General features: G+C 36.9%; 1 protein-coding gene across 3 annotated transcripts in view; it reads left to right on the top strand.

Moving 5' to 3' along the window:
- The window catches only part of Aass (aminoadipate-semialdehyde synthase), a 61,555-nt gene that overhangs the window by 10,413 nt on the left and 29,802 nt on the right, over positions 1 to 21,340 (top strand). For 2 of the 3 annotated variants that reach the window (XM_027926447.2, XM_071612813.1), the window contains exons 3-11: positions 119 to 295; positions 2,721 to 2,805; positions 5,920 to 5,987; positions 6,100 to 6,246; positions 7,156 to 7,234; positions 7,353 to 7,480; positions 10,707 to 10,855; positions 12,999 to 13,121; positions 13,494 to 13,605. In XM_027926447.2, the coding sequence (XP_027782248.2) occupies positions 119 to 295; positions 2,721 to 2,805; positions 5,920 to 5,987; positions 6,100 to 6,246; positions 7,156 to 7,234; positions 7,353 to 7,480; positions 10,707 to 10,855; positions 12,999 to 13,121; positions 13,494 to 13,605 (1,068 nt within the window). The remainder of the gene's footprint in view (positions 1 to 118; positions 296 to 2,720; positions 2,806 to 5,919; positions 5,988 to 6,099; positions 6,247 to 7,155; positions 7,235 to 7,352; positions 7,481 to 10,706; positions 10,856 to 12,998; positions 13,122 to 13,493; positions 13,606 to 21,340) is intronic. The other variant, XM_071612814.1, reaches the window with a different exon arrangement.

Below are 21,340 nucleotides of genomic sequence, written 5' to 3'. Positions count from 1 at the left end.
TCCATACAAGTTTTTACTGCTTCAAAAAGTTGTGCTTTTATTTGCTCTACTTTTTATTAGAGAAAATATGACTACCACAAGTCAGAGGAATAATCTTTAACCAACATTGCATTTCCAGGAATACGTCAAAGCTGGTGGTATTCTTCAGGAGGACATTTCCGAAGCTTGTCTAATTTTGGGAGTTAAAAGACCTCCAGAGGATAAGCTAATGTCCAAGAAAACTTATGCATTCTTCTCCCACACAATAAAAGCTCAAGAAGCTAATATGAGCTTGTTGGATGAGGTTCTAAAACAGGTAATTAGTGACCAATATGCATAAGTGTTAACACAGGAAAATAATATTTTAATTTAACTTCAAAGTGGAGCTTTGTTTTTCTTTAGCATCTAGTGAATCTGTCATGCTGCTTTACATACTTACATTCTAGTGAAAGGAGACAGAGGACAAATGACATCTTATAGGTCACTTGTCAACATGTGTTGAGAGAAACAATGCTGAAGGTGAATAGGAATGTGGGCCCTGGCGGAGGTGACACTACTGGATCACACAGGATGGTCATGGGGGGCGTCATTATGAAGGTGACATTTGAAGGCAGCAAAGGACTAAGCCATACCCTTCTGGAAAGAGTCTTCCAAGTAGTAATAGTAATGCAAGGGCTCCAGGGTCTATTTGAGTGGACAGAGGGGGTCATGTAATAAAGTGCTTTTTCTGTCTACTCTGTGATAATAGTTGCAGGTGGGAGGAAGAGAGCCAAAGTGATTAGAATCCTGTTAATCAGTGATAGTTTAGACTAGGCTGCAAATGATGGTGCCTTTCACCTGGGTGGTGGAAGTGCAGTTGTAACATATGGAGAGTCCTGTCACATGGACAATCCTGTGTTTTAAAGCTGATTTCTACAAAATTCACTGGTGAAATGAAGGTGGACTATGAGAAAGGAGAGGAATCAGGAATGACTAAGATTTTGGCATGTGCAACTTGTAGGGGCTCTATAAAGGGAGATGGTGCTACTGCAAGAAAAGCAGGCATGGATGGAAAGGTCAACAGTTGAGTTGGGGGCCTCAAGTTAAGTGGACTGGGGACACCAGTCCAGAGCTCAGGTGGGCAGCTCCTGCTGACATAGATTTGGAAGTTGTCAGAAAGTATCTATAATCATGGGGTTGGGAGAGTATAATGAGTGAGTGGAAATAAATGAGTCATCCAAAGTCCCTGTGCTAAAGGAAGGATGTTAGAGAATTAGAAATAGACTAACTTCTGAGGATGGGAGAGGATGGGAGAGCTCACAACTAGAAAAAGCAATAGGGACAATGTATTTTATACAAGAGAATTGAATTATTTCCTATTAACTTCAAATATACTAGACCTGGGTTGTAGTTAATTTGCAATGTTTCTGAAGAACAGATTCAAAAGTAATTAATGGAAATCATATTAGAAAATGAATATTCCATTTCAAACAAATCAACCTTTAGAAAATACTTTAGAGACTTTCTGTTATAAGACTTTTGTTCATTACAAAAAAAAAATAATAAAAACAGAACCAGCAGGGCTACTTTTTGGCAGTCCTTTGTAACCAGTTAGAGTTGGATGCATGTAAAATGTTCTTAAATATATAGACATAATTAAAATTATATGTTTTTTTTTTTCAGTGATATGAGTGGAACTCAGGGTCTATGCATGCTAGATAAGTGTGCTTTGTCTCTGTGTTTGGCCACCGAGCTATAACTCCAGCTATTAAATCATTTGATGTTTGAGAAAATAAAATAAGTGTTCAAAACATTCTATGATTAGAATGGATCAATAGCTTTTAAGCATACATTAAAAAGTCTTTTCCACAGAGTTGGAAGATCCCAAGGAAAGCGGAGGAATAGCTTTTTAGAAAAGGTGAGAAAAGATATACAGGCAGTATGCACTACTTAATTAATAATTAATTCATTATTGTGGTGCAGAAATTGAACCTAGGGCTTTGCGCATGCTAGGCAAATGCTCTATCACTGAACTCCATCCCCAGCATGCATTCAGCCCCACACCCCCAAGAAAACGACTTTATTTTGAGACAATGCTCAACTTCTTAAATGAAGCTTACTGGTAAAAGGGTAGAAAAAGAAAGAATGAGGAGAGGAGGAAAGGGAGGAAGGAAGAGAGACACAGTTGTGTATGAACTTGGGAGGGGCCATTCTTATTACTTTTCAGGTAGAAGAGACCTGGGAGTATTTAGAATAACTGAGGAGCAGTCATTCTAATAAAAAGGAATGATGCTGGAAAAAAGGTAATGATAATTTAAGAAGTGTGGTCTTTGAAGATTCAGAAAAAACTTGAGATTGGCTCACAGTAATGGGTCTCAGGAGGGATTCATTTTCTTTGAGACCATAAGGAAGAATGGGAGGATGAATTGGGGCTGTAAATTTATTTATAGATGGTGCTGGTTGGATTGGGCTGTATGTATGTCAAAAACAGAAAATCCTGTTTTGGTCATCTCATTGCCCAGCAACAAGGCCATTTAGCAACCTCTAGGACTATTCTTTCATCTCCAATTGTAAACCTACAGCTAGCTTTTTGATCTAACCTTTTCTAAATATTTCATGGTGCACTTCATGGAAATTTAGGTTAGCAAGTCAAGACATATTTTGAAAGAAGAAACATGGAGAATACTTGTTCATATATGTACTTTACTCATTTCAATTGAACTTAATAGGTCTGGTTGAGAAATTTTTTACCCTTTCTTCAGGAAATCCGACTTATTGATTATGAAAAAATGGTGGATCATAGAGGGATACGAATAGTGGCATTTGGACAGTGGGCCGGTGTGGCAGGTAGGTGCCAGGCTTTTATGTCACTTTCTAAATTGCCTGAGTGCCAGTAACTGTGTTTTCTCTTTTCTGTGAAAAGGGAATGTGAGTGTTTATTTTCACTGACAAAATTAAAATGGGAGTATGCTGAAGGCTGGTGAATATTGGAGGAATTGGGAAGAAGATAGATCATTAAAATATTTTATTATGAATGTTGGAAAAGAAAGCAGGGGAAGGATAACACCCGTGAACAGACTGGGACATTTTAGACCTGTTTGAAGAGCTCAATTTGGTGATGGGACATTGGGAAGTAGAAAATAGGGGAAAAGAATAAGGAGAAAAAAAGGTACAGGGGCACGAACCAACAGAGGAGCTTCCTAGAAAGGATGAGAGCTGGAGTCTGGGACAAACTTCTGCTTGAATTTTATCCCCACTAGTACTTTGAACTAGATTTAGCTGAGAAACACCACGATATTGTGACTCCATCAGAGTAGACTACTCGAAGATCTAATGGGAAAGTCATGACCTGGATATTTGTTTGACCTTGTTATACAAAATGGAAGACTTCTCATTGTGGTTTATGTCACTGCTATTACATCTGGACAGGTCTGTCTTTGCTCCTTGAGGTCGAACTCTTTTTAAACTGCATTTCTCAAAAAATATGTCTAATAGTACATTATTTAATTGTGTAAAATGGAATCCTGATATGCTTCTATAAATTATATTCTCTGTCATTCATTCAAATGATTCTCACTCAAATATGCTGGAAAACTTCTGAAGATTATATACTTTAAAAAAGTAATGATTTCAGAAAATTCATTTTGTCATCTATTAGTATACCCTAATTCATATGCTTTTGAAATGGTAAAAGAAAAAAAGAAAAAAGAAAAAAAAGCAAATTTTGAAATTATAACATTCTTTTCACTTAAAAACCAATTCATTTGTATTCAATTTTAACTCCCACTTCTTTTCTTCCCTTACCCAACACACAAATAAGTTCTATTAAAGTAACACAAAATTAAATTTGATAATATAGAAGGAGTTGTAGGAGTTATGGGGAGACCTCCGTTGATTATTCATCTCAAATTTGAGATACAGATAACAGATGATAATTTGTATCTATCCTTGAAAGATACAGATTAGTGGGAGCTATCTGCATGTGCAAGGACTTGGTCTTGGCTTTGATTCCCCAAATTGTAACAACAACATCAAGATTACTAAAACCACCAAAAGAAAACAAAACATGACTAAAACTAAACAAACAAACAAACAAAAAACTTGAATATCAGTGTACAAAGTAAATTCTACATGTAGGTGTTTATGAAGAGAAGTGCAGCATTTTATACAAATAATTTTTACATATGGATACCATCCAGAATAGCCTAGAAATAACACAAATGTCTGTCAAGAGACAATGGATTAATACATTAATAATTATATAATACATAAAACTTCAGCAATAACGAGAAACAAAATACTGTTACAGATCTCAAACTATTATGCCAAGGGAAAGCAGACACCCAACAAAAGAGTATGTGCTTATTTTTTCATTGATATGAAGCAGTAGAAAAACCTAATGCATATAGTCAGAAATAGCAATAGGGCCTTGATTATGGTGATAACACAGTTGAGCATATTTGTTAATAATTATCAAACTATACACTTGGTGCATTTTATTGTGTAGAGATTACTTCTTTAAAAGTTGACTTCAGAAAAAAAGATGGAAGAAAACTTGGTAGGAATGTGAGTGCATATGTGTGTGTTGGGGAGTGGTGCAGGGAAAGTTATGGCCCTAAAAAGAAGGGGGAATGGATGCTGAGGTCTTTGCTACAAGCCTGCTGAGTTTTAGGTGTCTGAAGGATTTCAAATGGAGACATACAAAAGATGACTGGCTAGGTGAGAAATTAAAAAGAAAAATTCGCATTGGAGGTACAGACTTGGGGTCATCCACTTGGATAAGATAAGTAGATAGTACTTGAAGTTTAGGACTGGATGAGAAGATTTATGAAGAAAACATAGTTATTGAGGAGCCCAGGATGTAATCCTGAGGATGACAAGATGGGCATAGAAAGAAGAACCCACAAAATAGCAGGCTGAAACATTTCAAGTAGGAATGCTGAAGAGAGAGAGAGAGAGAGAGAGAGAGAGAGAGAGAGAGAGAGAGAGTGTTTGACTGAAGAGGAGGTCTACAATGCCAAATACTTCTGGCAAGGAAGTTGAGAGATCTGAAAAGTGCCTACCAAATTTAGTGATTTAGGTTATTAAACAGCTGGTGGGAGCCCTAGGGTCAATGACAACTTTGATTTTGGTATGAGATGGGAGCATGTTTACATGTTGATAAGAATGAACCAGTAGAGAGGGAATTCATCAAAATAGAGGAAAGATTAGTGGAGTAGACAAAGGGGATTGAGGAGGAGGAAGAAGGGACAGGAAAAGGGAAGAAGAATGGATCGAATATGATCGAACTTTCTTATGAGCATGCAAGGACACAGCACGGTGGGTCCTGGCATTGAGTGTGTCCACAGGACATGAATTTGATAACAACAACAAAAAAGTAAACTGTAAATGGTTTGAAGAGGGATGGTGGGTTTGAGGGAGGGTGCTTAAGGATAAGGTGGGGGAAACACTAGGGACTGAATTGGAGTGTGTTGGGTTCCATGCTTTTATGATTATTTCAGGGCATATCCTGGTGTTATATATAAGTAAAAAGAATAAATTAAAAAAAAAGAATGAACTGGTAGAGAGGAATAGCTAGTGGTTCAAGATAAGGGAGTGGTTCAAGAGTAAATTCCCTGGGAAGAAGGGAAGGGATGGGATCTTTCGTCAAGGAGAGATTGACTCTGGGTGAGAAGAGGATACTCCACTTTACCAGGATCAACAGTAAAAGGGATAAATGATGCAACTGGGTTAGGACATTGGATGGCAGAAAGCAGAAGAAATGGATAAGATCTACTGAGGCCCCTTCTGAATCTGAGCTACTATGTTTATGCTTCCCCAGGCACTGAGCACATGGACAAATGGGCAAAGAGAAAAATTTGTCCTTTCTCTTGATTAATGCCTAAGAGTAGAATTTATTTTGTACATTGATATTCAACGTCACTCATTAATTGTCTTTCTGTTGGTCTGACTCTGCAATAGGGATGATCAACATTTTACATGGAATGGGTTTAAGGCTCCTTGCTTTGGGACATCACACACCTTTTATGGTGAGAGATACTTCTTTTGTTTATTTTTTTTTTGAAAGCATACATAACACTTTAAGAATAGAAAAATATGTCAGCTACTAGACTAACTTGAATCGTGTGTGCTTGCTTTCAGCATCTTGGCATGGCTCATAACTACAGGAATAGCAGCCAGGCTGTGCAAGCTGTCCGTGATGCTGGCTATGAAATATCTCTGGGTTTAATGCCAAAGTCGATAGGGCCCTTAACATTTGTATTCACAGGGACTGGTAATGTATCCAAGGTAAATTTCATGTGTCTTCCTTCTGTAAAGCAATTGGAGACATGAAGTTGGGCCATTCTGTGCCTGTTTCCAATAGAGAATGGACATTCTATCTTCAGTATTTTAATTAACTACAAATTTTTCTTATAGCAAAGAACAATAATGGTCCAAACATTTTCTTTGCTTTTGGTGAATTCTGCTCTATCAGAGGTTTGAAATACTCTTTATTTCTCTTTCTCTCCTTTCTTTCTCCTCCTCCATTTCCCCCTCCCTTTCTTCCTTTCTCTGTTTCTGTCTTTCTTGAGATACTAATTGTGAAGTATGTAACATTGTTCTTAGGGTCATTTAGTTTTCCTTCATCACTGACATGTCCAAAAGTTTGGAAGTAACTCCAGTATATACATTTTTCAAGACTACTTGGAGTTTTGCCAGTAAGATATTAGAGTAATTCAAGAAAGTATTTAATACTTCCTCTTGAGGTGGTTTTAGAATACATTTGTAATCTCCCTCGGAAACTTATGATTGAAAAATAGACCTTTAATGAAAATATCTTACAAAGAGGACATCTCTGCTACTATTATATTGTGAGGTAGCCATTTAATTTTTTCTTCTGCAATGAATAAAAAAAGAAATAGATATATTGTATTGTATCTATATTTCTAAACACTATTGTTGCTTTTCTGAGTAACTTTAGTGAAAAAAAAAAGTCTAAAGCCCCTTCTAATGCATGCTTTTAAAAACTGGAATAAAGCTGGTTTGCAGGCTGTGTGCAAGAAGTTCATCTGTACTTATATGCTGCAGCTCTGGTTGCAGGGCCAGGCAAGTTCAGTTATAAAATTGTGGGGAAAACAATTGGAATCTTTACTGGAAACTGCTTTGGCTCTTTTTTAAAATTGATTTTTAGATGTTTACTTGAAACATTTTTTACAGGGAGCCCAAGAAATCTTTAATGAACTGCCCTGTGAATATGTGGAGCCCCATGAATTAAAGGAAGTTTCCCAAACTGGAGGTAAGGGGAGGGGGAAGACTGTCTGTACCATTTTACAGTATCTGTGTTATAGTGTTTTTATCACCATGCATCATTATCATTTGTCACCCAGTTTGTTAATTTCTTTTTCCTCTGCAAGACCTCAGGAAAGTGTATGGGACGGTGTTAAGTCGACATCATCATCTTGTCAGGAAAACAGATGGTGTGTATGACCCTGTAGAGTATGACAAACATCCTGAGCGGTACATAAGTCGTTTTAATACTGATGTGAGTATCACATTCAGCTTGGGAGTCACTGCTTATGGTCACTGTAGTTAGGCTCTTTTCAAGGAGAGAAATTATAAACATGTACATGGGTTTTCACTTCTTCATATCGCTAGCTGGGAATCATGAGTTGGTCTTAGGAGTTGCTGGCTTTTACTGGTATTTGGAGTGGCCCTTCCTTTGTGGTTTTGGGGTTTCTGTGGGTATGTTCTTTGGTTTGATATCTGTTTCTACGTTGGGTCTGCCTGTGCCCAAAAGCTCTAAACTATTTTCTATGGATTGTTGACTCTGTATAATCCTGGGTTAGTTAGTGCTTTTGGCAAAGTACAATGTCTGTGAGGTTTGATCTAACATGGGTTTATCCTTTCTCTGGCCACAAATTGCAATCATAAACTCAGCTGGTGTATTAACTTTCCATTGCTATTTAAAAAACACCAAGGACAGAGTAATTTTATAAAGAAGAGTGGCTTATTAAGCACAGATTTGTAGTCTGGCAGACCAAACAGCATGGCTTACATTCTGGTGGTGGTCCCCCTTGGCTGTATCATGTTGTGGTGGGAGAGCATGTGTCCCACTCTCCATGCAGCCGCTTTCCCTCTCCTATAATACCACCAGGAATTAATTTGGGGGGCTCCACCCTGTTGGCCTGATCCAATCTACTCAATTGCTAAAGGCTCCACTTATAAACACCATGGATGGATTCAGTTTCCACTCTCTAAAAACCATTAATATAAAACATTGGAGGTCACACTTCTGCATGAGTTCAGAGGAACAAACCATGTTTAAACCATAGCATTTTATCTTTGGTCTGCTCAAACTCATGTCCTCACATTCAACATAAAGCATTCCATCCCCAATGGTCCCAGAGGCTTAAGTCAGCCAGCATTAATTCAAAGATTCCCAAGGCTCATCTGGAACAAAAGGCAAACTCCTCCAGCTATATATTTCCAAGATAAAATGGCAGGACAGGCATGGAGTATAACTTCTATTCCAAAAGCAGGGAACAGGCAAGTGAAAAGGGATAATTCACCCAAAGTAAGTGAAATCCAGCAGGCAGATATTAAATCCTAAACCTCCAGTCCAGCATGGCAGGCACACTGGGGCCTGAGTTGGGCCCCTAAGGCCTTGGGCAGCTCTACCCAGCTGGCTTTGTTGCCCCACATGGCTGCATTCATGGACTGCACACTGATGTCTGCAGCTCTCCATGGCTTATATGGCATGCTGCTCGAAGCTTTCCCTAGCAGCTGTTGCACACTTTGGGTTGCTCTATCCTTCTGGGATCCTCTCTTTGACTCCATTCCCACAATTCCAATAAGCATCATCTTATCAAGAGTTCCCACAGAGACTTCAGCCCTACATGAAACTTTTGTCTAGTTTCCAGGCTTTCCTTTGAAATCTCAGTGGAAGCCACCATGGCCCCATAATGTTCCACTTGGAGAGCATTCTAGACTTTTTCTAGCTTGCTCCTCCAAACTCTTTCAACCTCTGCCAGTCAATCAGTCCCAGAGCTTCCTAAATATATCTAGATATAGTTATAATAACACTTACTACTCACAGTATCCTTTGTTCTTTCTTTCTTTCTTTTTTTTTTGGGGGGGGGGTATTAGTTAGCTTTGTATTACTACAAAAAATACTTGAGTCGACTTACTTTAAAAGAGGAAAGATTTATTTAGCTCACAGTTTTGATGGTTTAAGCCCAAGATAGGGCAACCCTAATTGCTTTGGCTTCAGGTGAGGACAAATGACAGGAGACAATGGTAGAAACACATGTCAGAGTGAGCACTAACATCTCGAATTGGAAAATAAAGAGGGAAAGAGAAGGCAGAAGACACCAAATTCTTCATATTCCCTTTGAGGGCACAGTCCCAGGGACCTGAAGACCAGGCTCTACCTCTAAAAAGTTCTATTCCCCTCCAACTAGTGTCATGGGCTAAGAATAAGCTTTTAACTTCAGGGACACTCTACATCCAAACCATAGTAGCCAGTCATCTTAAAATGCACGTGATGCTTACAAGGGGTCAGGGGGAGATAGTTTGGCTACATAATCATTGTACAAGAGAGCTACTTACACAACAAGTCCTTCTGATGGGACACACTTTTCTCATCTTCTAAAAACCACTATTTATTTATTTATCTATTCATTTTGGGTATGGGGATTGAACCCAGAAGTGCTTAACCACTGAGTCACATCCCAAACTCTTTTTTATTTTGAGACAGAGCCTCACTCAGTTGCAGAGATTGGCCTTGAACTTGCAATCTTCCTGCCTCAGCCTCCCGAGTTGCTGGAATTAAAGGCATGCACTACCACACCTAGCTTAAGAAATAAAATTTATTTGTGTGTTCTATAGTCATTAGTCATGCAAAAATCCTTTTCAAAATAAACTAACAAATGAAAAATTAAGCACACTAAAATGTATATGTATATTGTGAAAAGAATGCTCTACATAATTTACAATGTTTGATTCTGGTATGAAATTTAAGTAGTACAGCATGGACTGATGTTATATCTGTTTACCTTCTGATTGAGATGCTTAAGTTTCATGCAAAAATGTATGAAACTAATTTTGAGCTGAAAAATTTTGAATCTAGTAAATTTCCCCCCATTCATATCCCCTGTCATGGAGGTATGGTGATTGGATGTCATATGAGACTGGTAGTGACTTGGTTACCATGTTTATGCAGTACATTTCTCAATGGAGTTTCCAGAAGTTATCTGATTTGATCATCATAGCATTCTTTTGAGGAATAGGGTGTACATTATCCCCATCTAGCAGGTAAGAAAAACATCTCAGTAAAGTTGAAGTAGTATGATTTAGGTCACACCTTACTGGTATCTTAGGTTATTTGATTCTCTCTTCTTTGCTATGCAATAGACAAAAACATTAGTATATTTATTTAAAAAATATTTTTAGTTGTAGATGAACACAATACCTTTATTTTGTTTATTTAGTTTATTTTATGTGGTGCTGGGTTTGAACCCAGTGCCTCATGCATGCCAGGCTGTACCACTGAGCCACAACCCCAACCCTATTAGAGTAATTATTATGTTCATATTTTCTTCCCTAATGAGGGTAATTATATTTTGAAATCTGGGAAGGTATTTTTATCTTTGCTTCAAAAGGTAGCTATATTCATTAGAAGTAATATTGTTTCTGTGGGATTTTATTGATAGGTAGCACAAGGTATTAAAATAGGCTATCTCCTGTTTTGTTGAATGTGAACTTTACAGATTGCACCTTATACAACTTGTTTAATTAATGGAATCTACTGGGAACAAAACACTCCTCGCCTATTAACCCGCCACGATGCTCAAAGTCTCTTGGCTCCAGTCAAGTCCTCAGTTGTTGCTGTTGAAGGCTGCCCTGCCTTACCTCACAGGTAAGAATTTTATTTCAGCACTAATGGAAGTTTTTAGTAGCAGCATACATTGTTAGGGAAGTCAAACTTATAATGTTCCTACATATCAGAGAACTTGGTTGTTTATGACTGACTTGCCCTCTTAGCAACATATGGCACAGTTAACCCTCCCTCCTTAAACCTTTCTTCTGACTCCTGCAATTCCATAGGGATCTTGAGGAACCTCCTCAGAAGTCTTCTCTTGCATCCCATTCCCATCTCTCTCATTTTTTCTTCCTTTTCCCTCCTAAATTCATGATTATTTATTTTCTTGTGTTTAAAATTTTCTTTTTCCTATTAGAACTTCATTTCCTTAAAGATAGGTATCATTTATCATGGCCACAAGCACTGGGTACATTGCCTGATATAGAATAGGCATTCAAATAATTATTAAATGTTGAACGAATCAATCAATCAACCAATATTTGTCAAACAACTTGTCTGTTAGCACTCTGCTAAACTAAGGGATAGATAAGAGTAAAACAACATTTGCTGCTCTCAGGTATGCAGCTGATATCAGGCAAATGGCTAGGGAATGGTAGGAGCAACAATATCAGGGGTGTTTAAAGAAAGTGGGAGCACTAGTAACCAAACACAAGGGTTTTCCCTTTGATGAGTGCAAAGCCCACAAGCACAACCAGGAGATAGAGAGTGAAGAAAAGTTTCTTACCTGCAGTTAGTAAGGAGAACATTGGGAATAATTCTCTGAGCGAAGAAAGCAGGAGACATTTTTTTTTGAAATTCATGCATATTCATATAGGAAAGAGTTGTCATCATCATATGTAGAAGCATACTCAGTTTGAAGCCATGCTTCTTCCTACATGACATGTTCAAAAGATAATGGGAATGCCTCTGGGCAGAGAAGCTAATATTAAAACGAACAAAGTTTAGGTCACCTAAAATGCATGGGTCAGCATGATTTGGCAATTTTGGCTGGTTCCTTGGAATTTTGTCTGAAGGATTTTATCTGAAGCAAACAAAAAAATAAAAAACAACTTTGAAGTCGTGTTAACAGTCATTTAAAGGGGCAGCAGCCCTCCAGGCCCTTGTAAGCATAGTGTCCCTAACAGTACCTGTCTTGTGGCTAACACACTGGGCCCAGCAAAGCCTTGCTGGGGAGAAATGAGAAAAAGGAGAATTTCAAGTAATGATGTGTTCTATTGACAATTTGCCAGCACAACTTCCAATTGAAGCTTGGTAAATATGGAGCTAATGTATAATTTAAGATACTGAGTGGGACAGTCTATCCATAGTATTTATGTAGGCATGTGGTAATTAAAGATTGAATAGAAAAATTACGACCAACCTCTAAAGGCTTTCAAATATTGGGTTGAAACTTTTGTTCACAATCCTAGATTTCCATGTAATTACATGTAAAATCACATAGTATAGTCATTTGTATCTAGAGAGAATTTTTTTCTAGAACTCTGTGAAAACCACTATCTGCAGACACTCAAGTCTCTTATATAAATAGTGAATGCTTGCATATAACCTATGCATATCTCCTGTACACTTAAATCATCTCTAGATCACTTATACTACCTAATACAATTAAAATGCTATGTAATAGCACAGTGTCTTAAAGACTGAACCATATCATTGTTTGGTGAATAATGACAAGGAAAGATATTTGTACATGATGAGCAGAGGTATAATTTTCTTTTCAATTATTTTTTTGAGTCTTGTTTGGATTTACAGATGTGGAATTCATGATGTAGAGGGCCCATTGCACTAAGTAAGTGGAAATAGTGCAATTGAAACTTTACCAGTTATTTAGAGATGATTAACTGGTTTAACTATAACCAGTCTGCTGTCAATGATTTTTCTAGGGAAGGTATTTTCCAATTTTATTTAGTTTTTCACTCCTTCCCTTTATTCTTCTCTCCTTCCATTCCTTTATTTTTTTTCTTGTAAAGACTAAACTGTATACTGGGATGATTCTTATATCTCAGATCCTCACAGTGTCTTAAAGACTGAACTGTAAGAAAAAGAGCCCAAGTGCCTGGAAAATATTTGGCACCCACATGGAACATTGTTCTAAGCATCTTTCATTGTAATTCATTGTTAGTCTTGTTGGAAGCTTCAGAATTCCATCCTCTTATCTAAGTACTGATATTGATTTCAGACTTGTGGCAATATGTGACATTTCAGCGGACACAGGAGGATCTATAGATTTCATGACGGAGTGTACTACAATAGAGCATCCTTTTTGCATGTATGACGCTGACCAGCATATTATTCATGATAGGTAAGTTTGTTAAAGCAGTTAGATGGTGAATGATGCATAATAATACATCACTTCCTTACCTTGATATATGAGTCTGAAGTACTCAGTTTTACTTCTTTATAAAGGCATATGTATTTGGAAAGAGATGCTTAATCATGTTAAAATTTTTGATAGAAAAACCACATGCAAATTTGAATACTTCAATACACATATACTATATTTAAGTGGGAGATGGGTTGCTAAAGAAAAAAAAAGTTTTGTTTATATTATTATATAATTTTGTACAGAATTATGAAAACTAATGAAGCAAATATAGTGGAGGAGACATCAGGAGAAGTTAGAGCTTACTAATAATGTTTTGTACATCTGAATAAAGCATATTGCTTTTCCTAGTGTTGAAGGCTCTGGGATTCTGATGTGTTCTATTGACAATTTGCCAGCACAACTTCCAATTGAAGCTACAGAATACTTTGGAGACATGCTTTACCCTTATGTTGAAGAAATGGTAAGCAGACTGGTAGCCTCAGCAACAACCCTGACTTTAAATAAAATTATGGAGCAAACTCATGAATGTTCTGGTCTTCTGTGTCTAAGAAATCTGTTGTAAAATGAAATGCCAGCCCATCCCCCTGATACACTTTTATTTTACATATTCTGCTTACTTGGTTCACAGGGAATGTAAGTATATCATTGCCTTCAAGCTTAATTACAAATTACATTAGTCTCTCGTTATACAGTTTGTTATAAAACTTGATTTGTTATTATTATTTTTTCAGTATTGGGGATTAAATCCAGGGGTACTCTACCACTGGACAGTATCTCCAGTCCTTTTTACTTTTTTAATTTTCAGACAGGGTCTTGCTAAGTTGCTCAGACTGGTCTCAAGTTTGTGATCCTCTTGCCTCGTCTTCCAGAGTAGCTGGAATTACTGCATGCACCACCATGCCCAGCAAGCCTTGCTTTATTTTAAAATTCTTGCTGTCTAGGTCAGTTCACATTGGGGTGTGAATTGTGCTATGATTAACAGACTTGAAAAATAAAGAATACAGAAAATTTTATGGGTCCTTAGGCAATAATGCTTAGTAAAGTGACAGCTTTTGTGGCGATCTTGAACTTTCTTATGTGATCAGTGATGGACTACTGAAATACTGTGTTTTCTAAATTCCTTTTTTTTTTTCTTTGGCATTTATCTTGGGCTTGGACAAAAGTAAAGCTGCACTTTACTTTTCTTGCTAATGGCTGCCTGCCTGTGGTAAGGATTCCAGAGCTGGAAATGGTGGCTCTTGCTGTTCTCACATTCTCACTCAGGTGTTCTCAGGCCAAGATGGGGCCATAGTCAGTGGAGCCAGAGCAAGTCAAACCTCCAGTCTATCATTGCCGTCTTTGAACAACTCATGGGTTAAGAAGAAATCACAGGAAAATTTACAAACACTTTTAGTTGAAAAAATTTTAATCACAGCATATTTAAACTTCATGGAGCACAGATAAACAGTATTCCACTTTGACCCTTTGTTTCTTCTCTTGAAACAAGCCAGCAGGAAGAAGTAGCAGGCTTTGGAAAATGCAGACAGGCAGTGTTAACATGGTTGGGTGCAATATTGCATCTCCTGTGTTCAAGGCAGTGTTCAAAGAACTGGTTCTGTTTTGACTTTAAACGCTCATGAGAACCTTGTCAGGAAGGTGCCATTTTAAAGCCCATTTACAGATTAAGAAACAGAAGCAAAGAGAAGTTGAGACTGTGAAGAGTTCCTGATGGGCGCTGGACCTGCAATGTGTCTTGGAGCTGGTGTTGAGGGATTAAAGTAGCATAAGGAGAGTCTATATGCCAGGTTGTCTTGGAGACATCTGCTTGCTTTTATGGCCTTAAGCACTACCTTTCTGAGCCTCAGACATTTCCTCTGAAAATATGAGGTGCTGGTAATACATCACCTTAATGTCTCTGCAGTCCTAAAATTCTGAAATTGTAAATGTCTCAGTGCCTGTATAGTATGTGTATAGAAAAAAATAGTAAATTTCCCCAGATGCTTACTATTTTTGATGCTTTCTAATAATTTCCTTTTAGCCTGATTTTCTTGCAGACTGAACTTCTTAATTTAGCACTTTTTAAAGTACAGACTTGCTGGTAACAGGTTCTTTTATCTTTTATCTGAAAATGTCTTCATATTCTGTATTCTGCTAACAAGCCCCTCCTGTGATTTAAAAGAAAATTTGAATATTGTATTTTCAGTTCTAGAATTGCCATGTTTTGGCAGTTTTTGATTTCCTTGTTAAGAATTTCTTTTAATATTTTGTGAGTGCATTTTTGTTTATTATATGGAGCATAGTTATAAAAGCCACTTTATAGTCTTTATTTTTATTTTCCTTAGCTGCAGGAGAAATACTCTAAGACCCTGAGTGGATACCTGAAACCATTGATATTTCTGTTATGTTCTATGCATTTAGCTATAGATGTGTTCCTATGATAAAGGGTTTTTTGTTGTTGTTGTTTTGAGATTGGTACTTGCTATTTTTTCTAGGCTAGACTTACCTTAGCCTCCTGAGTAACTGGGGTTATAGTTGGTGTGCACTACCACATCCAACTCTGATAAAGTTTAATTTCTAAATCAGACACAGTAAGAAATTAATAATAATAACTAATAATGTAATAGAATAATTATAAAAATATACTGTAATAAAGTTATGTCAGTGTGCTGTCTCTCAAAATTTCTTATTGCACTGTATATAGCCTTCTTCTTGTCCTGATGTGAGATGATACAATGCCCATGGGATGAGATGACGTGAGGTGAATTGCCTAGGTACTGTCACATAGCAATGAATTACTATATAATAATGATTACTTGAACATAAGCAATGCAATACCACCTCAAATGATCTGATAACCAAGACAAAGTGACTTTGGAGTGGGTAACATTCACAGTGGATACAGTAGAAAATGGGATGATTCCCATGCCTGGTGGAAGGAGGAAGGACTATGTAAAATTATATCATGGTACCCAGAATGGTATACAATTTAAAATGTATGCATTTTTTTATTTCAGGAATTTTCTATTTAATATTTTCGGGCTGTGATTGACTAAGGGTCGTTGAAACCTTGGAAAGTAAAACCATGGCTAAGGGGGCACTTATAATGTTGTTATAAGTCATTGTCAATTTACAAATTATGTCTCAACATTCTAAATATGTTTATTTATTTATGTCCTTTAGAACACAAAATTAAAATATATATTTATTTATGTCCTTTAGAACACAAAATTTTATTCTTGTTTGTCTTTGCAACATTCAGAGTGATCTTGGGATTAAACTTTATTGATTTGTTCTTCCTTTGAGAATGGATCATGGTTTTCTACTTGTCATATATTGAATGATTTGGGCTTGTGTCCTGAATGACATGAATGTTTTGCTGTGAAGATTCTGGATTGTTATAATTTTATGAAAAGTATTAATTTTCTAAAGTAGACAATTATCTTGGTTAGAGGCTAGCTAAAAATTCTCTCACCTGTGGAAAGGAGTAGTTCAAATAAACCTTCAGCTCTTTCATTTTTACCTGGCAAGCCTATAATCTGGCCTTTCCTTGCTCAGTGTGGGAGTCCTTAGAGACGCAGAGTAGTTTACCTAGAAGTTGGGAGGTCCTTTTTCCGAATCTACCTTTCTTGGCATTTATCCTCTCACACTGGAGGCTTGCTATGGGCCCCATCACTGTGTCTTTAAGTCAGAAAGTTGGTGCATTTTCAACATGTTTTCACCCACTCATGCTGCATGACTTTTCCTTAAAGCAATGCCCATAGAAAGGGCAACTCCATGGTTGCTCTGGTCTTCCTCGCTGTTTTCATAGTTCTCCACAGACTGCTGGCTATTCTTCATTCTCTGAAGTCCCCAATGTAGACTGTTGTTGCTTGTGTTTTGCACGGAGCTCATTTTGTTATCTGTAGGAGTGGTGGTTTGCAAGAGCTTAGTCTTTCCCTAAAATGAAACCCTCTGGTCCTGAGAAATATATTCAATCAACTTGGCTCTAGCAGAGTTTTAGAATAGTCAGAAGTGCTGTTGGAGAATCTTAGCTGTAAGTCATAATTTTGGATGCTAAAATTATGGATTTCAGCACAATTCTTACCTAATTAGGCTAAGTTATGGAAAATATTAAATATTAATGTGTCTTGTGGATGGCTTTGACTATTAATTCTTGAATTGACATTTCATTTGACTTGCTCTAACATTGTCTTCTTCAAAGAAGTTGTCATAAGTCATTGTTAATTTACAAATTATGTCTCAACATTCTAAATATGTTTATTTATTTTGTCCTTTAGAACACAAAATTTTATTCTTGTTTGTCCTTAGTAAAAATTGTCATTCACTCAGTACAGTTCATCTCAAATGGATGTTAGGAGAAAAACAAACCAGTTCAATGAATTTGCACTGAAGTATGATTGAGAGTTAGCCCATGTAACTTATTATAACAGTAAATGTATTAATAAATACAATTTTTTTATTAAAGACAAAATATAAATACAAGATTTTATATTAAGTAAACACTTATAAAATAGTAAAGCATCCCTGATAAGTGATACATAAGAGTACAACCCGATAACTTATCACAAAGAGACCCCTGGGAATACTACATAAGTCAAAAGTAGAACACTATTAGCATCCCAGAAACCCCCTTCTTCTTCTCCTAGCACTATGGGAAGAAGGGGGGACTCTTCTTCCTAAAGGTACCCACTATCCTGACTTCTAACAGTAGAAAATATTGCTGACTTTTGAAAGTTATATAGATGTCCTGTGTACCAATTCATTAATCTTCCCTTTAGCAGACTGAATTATTAACTTTAATTATTTTATTTTATAATCTAATGGGAATTTATATTTGATCATTTAAAAATTTATCCATTCTCTATTTAAGTTATCTATCTTGTACTTTTGTTTTTTGAAGGTACTAATCACAGTTTAAATTTATTTTTTGATAATTTCAATTAACTTCTTGTGTCTGTTTATGTGATGCTCTTTTCCTAGGTTTTCAAAGTCAGTTCTTATCATTTCGTATGCCTGTTTATTTTTGATTGAATGGTAGATACTGCATATATAAAGTTTTAGAGATGATTTGAGGCTCTGGATGTGGTGTGATTTTCCTCTAGAGATTTCCTTTGTTTTTGACAGGGAACAAATATCTATATTAGGAGAAAATCACCTCAATTCAGTTAGGGGTGTAAGTAACTCAAAGCTGTGCTCCAGTCCTTTGAGAACTAATGTTCTTCAATTTACTACTTATTTTAGAATAGAGTCTTTTAGTATCCTAAATGAAAATCTGTGTTCATTAGGATTTCTCTTCAACTGACCTCAAATTCCAGTTTTTGTTACTTTACTGTTAAATGTTATATAAAATCTCTTCTCAGCTTTTCAGCCTTTCTGCTGTCTTCTGCTTAACCTCTCAGCATTTCAGACACTACTTTTCTATTGGCAACTGCCTGAAGGAGACAAAAGATGTCAAATGTTGGACTCATCCCTTTGGACTTTCTTTTCCAAGTTAAGGTACATCAAGTCTTCAATACTTTTTGAGCATAAAATTTGAGGCTTTTTATGTTTTACCCATTTTTTTTTCAGTAGAGAGATTGGTCTGAAACTAGATAATGACCATTGCTGGATAGAAAATACACATTTAAGAAGGTGATATATTTGCACCTGTGTAAATCCAGTGGTTGATAGAATTTTAGGCAGTACAGCAATCTTAAAAATGTCAGATTTTGGGTTACATTGAGGCAGGAGATATTACTTGGGTAGCTGATGATTAAATCAGCTTCTTCATATTATATGTACCTATAGTTCTCCAAATAGTAGCAGAGGGATGATCTTAGGGCCATCTGTCGCAGCATTATCTTTAAGCACTGGCCTTCTGTGAAAAACAGTGAATGTCTTTATTTCATAGTCTGGATATATGTGCATCTGCTTGCCACTAAAAAAAAATCAGTATATTGTCTATGTAGTCTTTCTGATACCTACATTGAAACTAGATTTAGAGTATATGCACTTTCCTCTTTCCCTCTAGGGTACCTTTCTTTCCTTCCTTTCTCCTCTTTTTTTTTTTTTTGACTCAAGGTCCACCCAAGCTCTGTTGTATTGCAGGATACAGGCTATCACTTTGCAAGTAATTTGGCAATTTTGTTTCAGTTACATTTGGTAGATTTTTGTTGGGTATTCATTGGAACAAGGCTTGTCTATAGAGAGAGATTAAAATATGGCTTCTGACCTGTAGAAGCATGAGGTTCAGGAAGAGGATGAGGCAACTGTACAACCCTGCCATAAGCTGGGATGTGATCGCCATCAAAAAGATGCTAGTGGAGTTGTGGAGGGAGAGGCAGCTTCTTGTTGAACCAACTTAGGAAAGAGATGACACTTAAATTGCCTTGAGTGGGAGACATTTAATGTGAAGGAGATGAAATAAAGGTAGGAATTTTCGTAAGAGATGGGTTCTGTGAGTGGAGTTGTCAAGTCTGACTCAGTAAAGATAAATGTGTTACTTTTACATTGTAAAGAGTCATGTTTATTTTTAATTTTGCTTTTGTAAAACTTTTTTAACACTAACATGAATAGCTTGCTATTAATTTAGGAAACAGTGATGGGCTATCAAAGGTCTTATATGTAAAAGTGACAAGACATACCCTATGATTTAGGACCCTTGTGCTTGGATTTTGTTATGATCACATTCTAGAAAGGGAGACAGTTAAATGCAGTAATTGAGCAGATTTTTGTTGTCTTCTATGTTCATCTTTCTTGCCAAATATTTGGTTCTTTGTTTGGAAAAAAAATCTATTTAGTTTTAAATAATTTATTATTTCATGTATCCAATCATTTATTTGTTGAATATTTGCCATCTTATCATGTGGCAGACACATGGTAAGATGCTATGTGCAGTTCTTACCTTGAAGATGTACTTGGAGGCAGATTTTGGTAAAGGATTCAGAGAAGAGATGGTTCTTCAGTTATATCTTGGAGGAAGAAGAGAGGGAGTTAGTTCCAGGTAGGCAAGGGCAAGCTGTTTAATAGGAATGAGTGTTGGGTAGAAGACCCAAAAGACCTGAGGGTGTAGAGAGTCTAGTACCCATATAGGAAGCTAGAGAATTCATATTGAAGGCAGCAGAGAGCCAGCTACTTGGTTATTTTAAACAGACATAGGACAATCAAACTGGCATTTTAGACTGGGGAGAGATGGAAGAGGTTGAGGTAGGAGGCAGTTCTCTTGGTAACAGTGAGGCCCAGATAAGGCTGTGGAATTAGAGACAAAAAGAGCAAACAGAGGGAATTGCACAAGTTGAGTCATTGACCATCTGCCAAATGACATTAGAACCTCACATTATTATTTATTAGCATCTTCTGGTCTGTGGTCACTTTGGGAGGAATCTTCTTAGAAATCTTTCCAAGAAGGGAATCCTGCAGAGGTTACTGAGAAGGAATCACTGGGAAGACCCCAGTTTTGTTGACTCTGTGAGCTTCTCACAGTATCTCTTGGCTTACAGATACACATCTTTTGTCTTTTAGAAAAGTGTCTGCATTCCAATAGATAGCCTGTACGTCTTGTGATATGATACATGAAAGTAATTTCTATTTGTCTTAGTACAGTAAGTAAACCCTCTGCTGCTGCTAGGTACATTTTCTCCTTTTCACTTGGTTAAGGAACTCTAGAAATTGCCTTCCCTGCCAATCAGATATAACACTGACTTATATACCCTCTATTGCTTGGCAGTATATATAAGACTGGATATCTAGGAAGAAGGGAGGAGGACTAGAAGAACGCTCAGATGTTAATATGAGAGATGTGACTTTTGTCATTGTGTGACTCACTATTGGGAGACTGTGGGAGGAGAGCGTGGGTGACTTTTGTGTTCTACTTCTTCAAGTCACTCTCTCCACCACTTTCAAGATGCCGATATGCCTACACATAGAGCTAATACTGTAGGGGTGGGGGCTTGCTGAGTGCAAACCCCATTATCTACTTCCAAAGGATCAGCTTAAACCTTTGGAATGGAGGATCTCTGTATCAGAGGTCTAAAGCTTGTGGTTATTTATAATCTACTCAATATGATGCATCTAAGTAGGTGGGAAAGATCAGCTTTTGTGTGTGTTCTTAGCAAGCAATGATTGCAGTCAAAATTTAGTTTTAAAATTGGATTGAAATTACCGCACACTCTTGGGAGCAGACTTGATTACTTACAGAAGATTTCTATTGCTAAGTATTTATATTTCGTGATCTTCAA

The sequence above is a fragment of the Marmota flaviventris genome, chromosome 1, assembly GCF_047511675.1.
Source record: "Marmota flaviventris isolate mMarFla1 chromosome 1, mMarFla1.hap1, whole genome shotgun sequence".
In the NCBI taxonomy this organism is placed as follows: Eukaryota; Metazoa; Chordata; class Mammalia; order Rodentia; family Sciuridae; genus Marmota; species Marmota flaviventris.
The sequence above is the reverse complement of the archived record's forward strand: the minus strand, read 5'-3'. Positions and strand labels throughout refer to the sequence as shown.